Raw genomic sequence first — 11,632 nt, 5'->3', positions numbered from 1 at the left:
CATGTGGGAAGTTCTGTCTCAGTTTCATCAAACACATCAGTAATTGATCAATTCTATTAATTTTTTCAACTTTCCAGTTCATGTAGTAATTGATTTCAATATTTTCTATTAAATGATATAAGGCCATAAATATTGTTGTATTTGGCAGTCCTGTATATAATAATATCAAACTATCGTTACCCTTGATGTGATTAAATGAAAACCGAACTTTAAGATGTTCCAGCTCATGTTCCAAATCTTCGATTTTCTTTTTTAATAAGTAGTTTTCGGCTTCAACTACAACCGATGAGGAGGGATATACAGCTGCACTATCCTTGGAACATGACGGTTGTGGTTCTACTAAGGAGCCTGGTTGGGAAGGTCCTGGAAGATAGCTCGAGACACTGGTTCCGGTACTGCTGCTGGGATCATCCACAGCAATGCTGAAAGAAAATTTGTTATTATATTTGAAAATAAAACACGTTGAAATGTTAATAAAAGGGGCGATCAAAAACTCGATTTAATTACAGTCACACACAAACTTGATGAACCAAGTTTATTCACTTTGACAAATTTGTATAACGTTTGACATAAATATCACTCACATTTCCATTTCGGATGGTGCAGATGTCATATCTGGTTGAAAAAGACCTTCAAGTCGACGTTTTGCTGGTAGACCTTCCGGATGTTCCTCAAATACCACTTGGTGCTCTCTTCTTTTTCTCTTTTCAGGACTTGTATAAGTGAATTTCTTTGTCACATTGTGTAAGAAGATTTCAGGCCCATTTTCTCTCTTAGCGTCACGGAAATGACAACTGCATAAGAATGCACCAGGTCCAGGTTCCTCATTACGCCTATCATATTATACAATAGATTTGTATAGAAAATTTAAACAGTTATTCAAAATTAAAAGGTAGGTATATTTCATACCTACCTCACAAGTTTTTTCCATCGGTTTCGTTCCTTAGGGTCCTTTGGAAATTGAAAAAACTTTCAAGTTACTCGTTCATTGTAGTGCTTGCAATCCGGAGCCCAGCACATAACCATGATGAATGCAGGATTAGTACTATTAACATCATTAAATAAAATTACTTTTATAATGAACTATATAAAGTGAGGTTATGTTAAATTTAGATAATATTAATATTTCAGTTATTACTACCAATTTGTCTTGCATTAATGCATTTATAGACTAAATTAACTACACTCTTACCGTTTTCGATGTTTTTATCCCTTAAAATCTTCAAATAAGGTCAAAACAACACCTTTCTGTAAATTTGCCGTGTTAATCGCGCTTTGTTTGGAACGAACCGCGACCTACCACAACAAAATGGCTGGCGCTACGTCACACTAATGCAGCGTAAAAATCAAGTAAACATATCCATTTTTTTTTTTTTGAAAATATAAGTATTCAATATTAACCTCCATCAAGCGCATCGCTGCAAAAAATGTTAATTGCGTCTTCAAATTTTTTTTTAAATAAAAAAAATTATCTCGGCTCCCAGAAGGTCGTAGAAAAACATTTTTTTTTAAATTCGTGAAAAAATGTCAGCAGTTTATTTCTTTAAAAGTCATTTTCATAAAATAAAAATTGAAATAGTTATTTGAAAAAAACATACCCAAAAAAAGTGCAACACTTTCAGTCATTTTTTGATCCTTAAAATTAATAAAATCGTCAACATTTTTTAACAGCATGATAATATAACTCTTTACGAAGAAAATAAACCAAAAGTCGTCACTGTAGGGCTATTCGCTGAGAATATCTAGCCAATTTTCGAGAGCGCCTTTTTTTTTAAAAAATCAATGTGTTGTGGTTCTATAAAAAATGCATTGTTGAGGTATCTAAGTAACAGTACAGTGTTTTTATAAATAAGGAAGATAGCTCTGAATTGAATTTAGGAAAAAGAAAAGAGATGTACTTGACAACATAAATTAAAAGATTGATCCTTCACATTGAGCATAGTTTCCCCTATATTATAATAAAAAACAGAAGATACAGTCCATTTCACTTCTCTTATGGTGAACAGTTAAGCTGCATCATAAGATTTGGTCCTTCGAGCCGGAATTAAAGAAAAAATCAGCCCGAAGTCCCCATGCATTTTACAAAAGGTAAAGAAGATTAATTTTTTATTTCAAGTTATAGTAGTCCCCCCAAAGTAGAAATTAATAGCAAAATCACAGTCCCGCTTCGAAGTTGCAGTTCCCTATCGCAGTTGAAGTTACAGTTCCCCATCGCAGTTAAAGTTGCAGTTCCCCATCGCAGTCAAAGTTGCAGTCCCAGTCGTAGTCAAAGTTGCAGTCCCAGACGTAGCCGAAGTTGTAAGTCCCAGTCGCAGTCAAGTACATTCTCAGGAAGCTAAGAGTTTCTTCGTCAGAAGTGTGAAATCTGAACCCAGTCAGCACACTGTCGTCTGTTTGACGTCATTTATATGTCCCAATTTACGTCATAAGGCCCAATAAAGTGACGTCAAATATCTGTTAAAATGACGGTCTAATGTCACATCCTACAGACGTCATATGTAAACGTAATGGTGACGTGAAATATGACTAATATTGGACCAATGTAGACCCAAATAAAAACCTTATGGTACGTTATTTTGACGTACAAATAGATCCTTTTTTTGTCCCACATGCGTCATAATAATTTCAAATATGAGTTTAATTTGACCAATGTAGGCCCAAATAAAAACCTTATGGTACGTCATTTTGACGTACGAATACGTTCTTTTTTTGTCCCACATACGTCATAATAATTCCAGATATGACTTTAATTGGACAAAAAATAGACTGCAATAAGAATTTTGTTAATTAATGAAATTAGCAGTTTTTATCTACGCAAATAATTATTTCGATGTAAAAATTATTATTAATAAATATTAATCTAAGGATATCAGATGCTGACTGGTTAAAAATTGTTGATATGTTCAAACATCATTTTATATGATTTACACATAAAATACTCACCACTAGTATACCCACTTACTTATACATATAATAAATTAAATTTGGTAATGTAAACACTAGCCTTTATAAATAAATAAATAAATAAAGATATTCACGTAATAGAAATACTCTGTTAACTCCCAAACATAAAACGCCCACCTTTACTCGTAGTTTTTCATATTTATCCCCAAAACTGTATAATCAGTTACCAAATGCGATTAAAAATATTGTTTTAATTTCAAAAAAGAGTAAAATCACTTGTTGGAAACTAACATCTTTAATTACACTCTAATTAGATTTAACATACATATTTAATTTTGTATTTTATCACTGAAATGGACATCAATGATTTATTTGGCTAATTTGAGATGAGCAAAGATATAATTTGTTTTAGAATTTAGAAAAACAATTAAATTAATACTTACCTTAAAAATATGTACCTATTGCCAAGTGTCTTTAATGTATTGAAAAAATCGCTAATATAATTTCTAAAAATTATTACTACAGAAAGAATTGAAAAATATATTGAAAATTATATACCATCAAGTAATCAAAATAAATAATTCATTTTTGTAGCTTTTACATATCTTTATCTAGATTACCTTTTGGCCATGCCACCAAATATCCTGTGGTATGAGAAACTAGCAAATATTTTAATTTTGTTTCTTATGTAATAATCAAGGCAGGCTTATGTTTAGTAAGTTTTAATTTCATTTATTGTCTATCATTATGTGAATATACATAATATTTTGATACTTGGTTTAACCCACATAGAAGTGTGGTTTAACCAATATAATTTTTACAATTTTTTTTTAAAGTAGGTACTTAAGTCGCAGAGATAAAATATGTTAACATAGGCAACAAAAAAACTCACTTCTTGAAAAAAAACTTTAATTTTTTTTTAAAGCTAACATTCTAACTGACAGGGTCTCCACTTTTAATCGGGAAAATTTAATAGATGATGCAAAAATAGAATAGAAAAATAGGAGAACATATATTTTTTAAAACTTTATTTTGGAGATACAGGTTGTTATAGTTAATAAAAAATAATATTTCTTTCAAATATGTCAAAAACTACTTGGCCGATTATCTTGATAAAACTTGGGCACGTGTTAATAGTAATAGGGACTTAATTTGATGTACTAAGATTTAATTTAATTATTCTAGGGGCGGCGCTGGGGCATCTTAACTATTATATTACAATTAATAAAAATTTGAGCACTCCACTATTTTATTATAAGTTTGGTATTATTTCTAGGATCGAATAATTAAATATACAATTCATTCGTCTATTTTACTTATTTTTTTTTTTTAAGTAAGATTCGTTTATCCGTCAGCTCCTAGAAAAATGAATATAATAAACACATTTATTTATTTTTCTCGAAATGTAAGCAAGATAAACAAAACATGCAAGACAAAAAAATATTTTTAATTACTCCATCTAAATATAATTTAATCATACACAAAAAGCACTGGCGTGCCCAAATTTGTCTTTAAAATATCTAGTTAGAATGCTCTAACACTGCCCCTGGAAAAATTAAATTAAATCTAATTGCAGCGAATTACTTACTTATTACTAAAAAGGTGCAAAATTTTATCAGTCAAGTAGTTTTTCAGATATTTGAATATAAGTTTTTTGTAACTGTAACACCCTATACCTCAAAAACATAGCTTTAAAAACAAATAATTTATATGAATTTTATGAGTTTTATCGCCTATTAAATCCCCAGTAAAACCTGGACACCCTATACATATACAACGTAACTTTTAATTTCAACTTAACATTAATGTTAACCGTGAATATAGCAAATAAATATTATCAATAATATTGGTGAATGTAAATTTTAAGAAAATATTGACAATAATGCTGAATTTAAAACTAAACTACATTAAAACAAAGTATATGTACTATAGAAATAAATCTCTACATATAAATATGTACTAATTAAACCTTTTCAGGTTACTTACATATTTTCTGTAAAGTATGAATTATTGGAAAACATATGAGATTATCATTAAGAGGAAGTATTAAGCACTTACAAACTACATCTTTAATTGAGCATGAAAAATATTGTTCTGACAAATTATTTACAATAAAAATGCCTAATTCAGTTGAACTAAGTGGATAGTTATAGAAGGGAAGTTTTTCTACAAACTGTTTGCCTATCAAAAATGTATTTTCTTCATATAAAATAATATTATGGATCTCAAAAATAATGCCACCTTTTATCAAACAATAAGAATCAGCATTAGACTGAAATTTGGTACACATGCTGAAGTCTATACATTTCACTTTTTTGAATTGTTTGCTAGAAGTATAAATTAGAGTTGGACCAGAATTATGTTGTAAGAGATGCGTCAACTGTGGCTCTTCAAAATTCTTTTTAATAAAATTATCTCCTTCCTCTAGTCTACGATGAATTTGTTGTAAAGGTTGCGTCGGTGATTTTATTAGTTTTTTTAAAAATCCTAGGAAATTTTCAAAAGGAAAAGCAGAAAATGTATCTAATGGCCCATATTTTTTAACGTCTTCAGCTAGGTGACACAATATATGAACATTATATATTAGAAACTGCTTTCCATACAATTTTTCAGAATGAACTATAAAAATACGTAACAGTTCATTGGGGTACTCACAACCAAATTTTGAAATATGTTTATCAGAGATCAGAATTGTTATTGCAGAATGGAACAGGAGGAAATGTTCATATACAGCTAGATCGACCAAACCTTTCAATACAATTGGTCCAAAATACAATAAAAAATTTCTAAGCTCAGTTGCTTTCCATCTTGGCAATTCATCCAATGATCGTGGCTTTCTGTTGAATTCAGATGGAATGCGAGATTTTAATGATATTAAACGTTCAGATATTATTTTTACTATACGATTTGGTAAACGTGTTTTTAAATTTCCTCCTATCCAGAAGTTTAATAATTTTCGGCACACTCCCAAACAACACGCATGCATATAATCAATAGGGACAGTAGTTACTAATCCCACATTTAATTTAGTTAATGGTGAAACACCAAGATGATGCTCTTCATCTAACTGAAGTATAAATGATTTATCTGTTCGTTTAGGGGCTGTTGTGTTTTTTAATATAACTCTACCATTATAATATTCTCCCGGTTCAGTACATTTGTCACAACTAGAATAACCACCATGTGATTTAATACATTTAATGAAAGCCTTTGCAGGGGCATCACAAACAATACTGTGAATATCTATATGGTAAATTCTATTAGCGAATTTTAAACCTTCTTTCATTAAAAGGTTTAATTCAGATACAAAATCTCCCAAAAAATTATCAAGTGGATGCGGTTTAGATTTACCACAAAACAATGAAATTACAAAAGGAGTATTTTTGAAATTTTTTACTAAACCTAAAATGGGCCAGAACTGAATATTAGAGCTATGGAATAGGGGAAGTCCATCTATATTAAAACTAAGACTAATTTTAACATTTTCTAAAAACACATTTTTTGATGGCATTACTTTTAAGATTTTATTTAAACCATTTGCTATACCGAAATAGCAATATTGTCCTGTATTAATTTGATTTACAATTGTTTTTCGTGGAGTATTCATTAATGTTCTGGAATCCAAAGGCAACTCTGGATGTATTACAGAAAGTCTATATAAAAGATCGGTCAATGCTGTATGACTTATTTTGTACTTAATAGTCCAAGATCTGAGCTCTTCATTTATATTTACAAAATTACTTTTCAGTAGATTTTCAGTTGTGTTAAAATTTTGTACAGTTCTAATTGATTCCATTACTGGATTATCAGTATTTCTGAATACGTTATTGTGCATTATTTTATAATTATGGTCATTGACATCCAAATCATAATTAATTTCATTTAAATTGAAGATTGCATTTTCAACAGATGGGTTAACACAACTGGAACCATTACTTTCACATGAAGTGTTATTAAAAATAATTGTAGAGGACCTATCAAGAACATTGTTATTAAATCCGAGGAAATTATTTTTTTTTTGAGTAGTATTCTGTAATGCATTATGAACACTAGCAGAAACTCTTCTATAAAACTGTCGTTTTCCAACAATTTCTTTAGGTTTGCGATGCATGTTTATTTAGCCGCCTTTCACAATTTCTGATTCGTTCTGGAGCATGTTTCAACCAAACTTTTATTATGTCTTCGACATCTTTATCCGAGGTCCCTGAATGTGATATTTTAACAGATTCTAAAAATTCAAATAATATTTATCACACATTTCTTTTAATTATATATTTTTTTGATATTAGCTTTCGTGTTTTTTACTTTAGTTTAAAATTTATTAAGCCAATTCAAATTAAGTCTAAAAATGTTTCCTAATACATTTTCATCAAATGAAGTCAAACGTCTTTGACACCTATATCTAGGTACGTTAAAAAGCAACTTCAAAGACAACTTTAATGGTTGCAGTAATTAATACCAGAGAATTAAAACATATTCACCAGTATAAATTTGAATTAGCTTTAGAAAAAAGTAAAAAAAAATATGACACTATATAAAATTTACATAGTTTAACATCTATTATTAAGTATGTACTTACGAACAATAATGCTGCATAAAGTTAAGTGACAAAAAGCTTCCTTCTCTGTCCTTTTCCCATAAAAATTGTAATTTTTTGCAACTTCGTCACTTAAAATGTACTTGAGGATTCTGTTTGTTCTATTAGTAGCATCTTTTCCTCCAAGACTTGATAAATAGGAACACTTAAAAAATAATAATTTGAATTTTACATTAATAAATAAAAGTGTATAAGCAGTTCGTACAATTGAATAATGTACACTTTCCGGGCTGTTTTGGTTGACATTTTGCTATACTTAACAGATGGTATTTTTAGTGCTTCTCGTATCTTGAGCCGCCACTCGAGATACGAGAAGCACTGAAGATGCCATCTGTTAAGTATGGAGAAACATTTGCAGTTAAGCATCGATCCAGCAAAACAGTTTAGAAAGTGTACATCATGCAAAAATGTATCAGTTATTACCAAGCAATCAGCAATTTCAGTATTTTCTCTAAGTATCTCATCCAAAATTTTCAAATTATTATTTGTATCTACAGGAAATTTAACTGGTAGATCCGGTAAACTTGACTTTTCCCTTGTCTTTTCCTGCTTTGAAATTGTTGCTAATATCTGTTTATTTTGTTCTTTAATATGCATCAACAACTCAATATTTCTTTCTTGCAACTGAACTGAAAATAGTTTTTTTATTAACACTGACAATAAATAAATTTATTAGGTGAAAAAAAAAAACGACCTAAGAAATTACTTACTCAATTTTTCTATATTTTCCTTATCGGTTGATAAAGTAGTATCTCCTGTTCTATGAAATAATATATTTTTGTTACCCGGACATAAATTTTCCTTAATTGTTTGGGACGTCAAAATAGAAGATGAAGACCTAGATGTGCCTGATAAAATATATTTCCGTTATAATATTTGCAACATTAAAAATAGGCACTACAGTACACAAATATATAAAATATTTTTTTAGCAATAAATACACACAAGATTAAGAAATACATACACGGACTGGGGTTATCTAGCTTTCTTGCAATTCTTGGAGGACGTATGAGTTGACTTTCACTAATATTATCGTCTTCGTCAGAAGCAACTTCAATGTATTTTCTATTGGGAATACGGTTTCTAACTCGTACTGAGGTTGCGTTATCATCTACATCACTCTGAATATCTGAGGTGATTTCACACTCCTTTAATTTGCCACAAATTTTTTCAAAATCATCTAAAACATTTTATATTTGATACCAAAAAGTCAAATATACTAGAAAAAATTATGGTAATTATTTACTATAGCATCACACTCTCAAATCTTCACAAAATTTTGTTATTCCCCTATATTCGAGGTTGCTGAACACGAATCGGAAATTATTTTTGTGCGGATTTTTTAATTCTAAGCGGGACATTTCACACAGCACTGTATACATTATGTAACTCAGAACATCTGTTATGAACAATTAAGATTGTTTATGAAACACATTTTCGCAAATTTTAAGTAAAAAAAATATATAATTAATAAATAAAAATTTTGTTGCTTGAATCTGCCACTTGTAACTCGTGATTGATGACATTTAAGTTCCCCTCATTCTCATTCATCTCTGTTCATCCCACATAAACTTACTATAATTTTGTTTACTAATTTTCCAGAAAAAAAATCCAAATTATAACCTATACGTTTAACAACACTAGAAATTATTGAATTAAATTTATCCTGTCTGAACCCAACTGAACACAACGTAATCTAGTCTAATGAGGTAAAGTTGGGTTAAGATAGGAAATTTAAACATATATTTTTGTCATAGATATAATTTTTAATAATATGCTACCCTTACCCAGAATTAAAAATTGTATGTTAACAGCGAAAAACTACTTTACAAGTATGTACCTATGTAACAACTTTCAACAAAATCTTTGAATGTCGACAGTATTGATAGATTTTATAATATAATAGTTTTAAAACTTTAGATATGTAATCTTGAAAGCAATTGCAAATACTTAGGTAGATTTATGGTAAACCATTAGTTATTTTTATTATTTACTTTCCTAGATTATTAATGCATGTTTTCTATTTTTAATAGTACTAATAATAATAATCTTCATACTTACCGCTGGAATAAAAACACCGTGCCACATTATACAATTTCCACGTTTCAGGATCAACTTTTTCCCCCTTTTTAATGGCTTTGTTAAATTGGCTTTGCTGCTTATAGGTGGCCAATATACCTCCGTTTTTCTTGGAGTGATCCAGTCTTTGTGGACGATAGATACCTCACCACCATCACAGTCCGAAAATTCTATAAGCACAAACGTCATAAATCACGAACAAGTTGCAAATATAGGCATCAACCATCAACAAAATGTCTATAATCTGTGCAACAAACAACAATGCAACAAATCAGCATGGCCATGTACGTACGTAGTGCGACTGCGTAGTAAATAACGAAAACGGGAATGATGTGATGACGACGTCACCGTCTCGAGACGGCATTGGATGATGTATACAGCAGACATAACGATTCGCTGAATCTAGTGGCATGATCGTAAAACAACCAATAAGATTTTATTTCTGCTGACTGGGAAAGGAGGGAATTACAAATTAAATGGTATTGATATTGTTTCGCAATAAACGCAAATATAATCTGAGATTTTTAGAATTTTATCACGATTAAACAAAATAAACACCTATATACAAAATACTTAAAATAGTGGATAGGTATTAGGTGAAATTGTTGTATATTTAGTAAAGCCATATAATCAATTATAAAAATTGTATCATCTTATCGATGTAATCAAAGAATTATGACCTTTAGGAGACTATACATTGACATCTACCATCTACCGAATTATAGAAGAAATAAATCATTTGTAATGTAATATATAACTTAAAAATGACGTCTAAGTAACACCTTTATAAATTACTTTCTATGAAATAAAAATTCTCCCTTTTCTAGATTTTATTTAAGTACGTCATTGACATAAAAATGGACGTCATAATAACGTACAATTTAAGAGTTTATTATTATTTATTTTCATTTATGCATTTAATATGTTTAGAGGAGGTAAATATTACAGTACCGCTGGTTGTCTAAAAATTATTTTGCCGTATTTTCATGTCAATGCGGGTTGCGGATCCTTTCCAATTTCATTATTTGCATGGGACCTAATATACAATTTTAACATCCATTAATATATACCTATAGAAATTTATAACTTAAAGCTGACGTCTAAACAACGTCATCATAAATGTCGGATTTCCATATGTCATAAAATAACGTTTTATTTTTATGTCTAGATTTAATTAATATATGACATAAAAATGATGTCATAATAACGAACAATATATGACGTACTTTCTACGTCATAAAATAAGACGTTTTATTTGACTTTGTCTTTAGGCCTCATTGATATATGACTTAAAAATGATGTCATAATAACGAACAATATATGACGTACTTTCTACGTCATAAAATAAGACGTTTTTTGACTTTGACTTTAGACCTCATTGATATATGACTTAAAAATGATGTCATAATAACGAACAATATATGACGTACTTTCTACGTCATAAAATAAGACGTTTTTTTGACTTTGTCTTTAGATTTGATTGATATATGACTTAAAAATTATGTCATAATAACGTACAATCTAAGACGTCTCTATGGCGTCACAAATATGACGTAATTTTGACGTCCTTTATTCGACTACTGACGTCGTAGACCAATAATGACGCTAAACTGTCGTCTGGTGACGTCAAATTAACGGCAGTGTGCTGGCTGGGAAGTGGAGGTGCTCTCATAGGTTTATTTAAAGTTTATTATAATTGTTTCCATTTTCATACCGGAAAGTTGTAAATTTAAAACCAATTTATCTATATAATAATAATCAAGTAAGAATGGAATCTTTACGAAAGGAAAGAGCTATTGCTAAATCATCTATAACGCGCATTGAGAAATTTGTAAATAAATCCGTTAATGATTTACAAGTCAAAATTTTATATTTTAAAGAACGAGAACAGAACCTACGTGAAGCTTTCATAAAATATAGTGATTCTCAAGATGAAATTGAATACTTGGATGATTCAGATGAACAATTAAAAGATAGAGAAATTGTTGAAAGTAAATTCTATAGCACATTAGAAAAGATACAAGAAGCAATTGAGTCAAGAGAATCAGAGAA

The 11,632-nt window shown here is 29.8% G+C and overlaps 1 protein-coding gene and 1 long non-coding RNA gene across 2 annotated transcripts in view; both read right to left on the bottom strand.

The window, feature by feature from the left end:
* Nucleotides 1-314: 314 nt before the first annotated feature.
* On the bottom strand, nt 315-1,285 carry LOC108914281. The gene is made up of 3 exons (XR_001964669.2): nt 1,193-1,285; nt 914-1,045; nt 315-833 (listed from the first exon to the last, which is right to left on the bottom strand). It is a non-coding gene; the product is annotated as an uncharacterized LOC108914281 (long non-coding RNA).
* A 2,514-nt stretch (nt 1,286-3,799) lies between these two features.
* Nucleotides 3,800-11,632, bottom strand: part of LOC108914280 — a 27,616-nt gene continuing 19,783 nt past the window's right edge. The window contains exons 4-9 of the mRNA XM_018720056.1: nt 9,563-9,724; nt 8,466-8,681; nt 8,212-8,349; nt 7,925-8,130; nt 7,484-7,646; nt 3,800-7,132 (exon numbers count right to left, since the gene is read on the bottom strand). Of these exons, the coding sequence (XP_018575572.1) occupies nt 6,999-7,132; nt 7,484-7,646; nt 7,925-8,130; nt 8,212-8,349; nt 8,466-8,681; nt 9,563-9,724 (1,019 nt within the window). The 3' untranslated portion in view covers nt 3,800-6,998. The remainder of the gene's footprint in view (nt 7,133-7,483; nt 7,647-7,924; nt 8,131-8,211; nt 8,350-8,465; nt 8,682-9,562; nt 9,725-11,632) is intronic.

This window comes from Anoplophora glabripennis, unplaced genomic scaffold, assembly GCF_000390285.2.
Source record: "Anoplophora glabripennis isolate ALB-LARVAE unplaced genomic scaffold, Agla_2.0 scaffold841, whole genome shotgun sequence".
Taxonomy (NCBI): domain Eukaryota; kingdom Metazoa; phylum Arthropoda; class Insecta; order Coleoptera; family Cerambycidae; genus Anoplophora; species Anoplophora glabripennis.
Note: the sequence above shows the minus strand (reverse complement) of the source record. Positions and strands in the feature narration are given on the sequence as shown.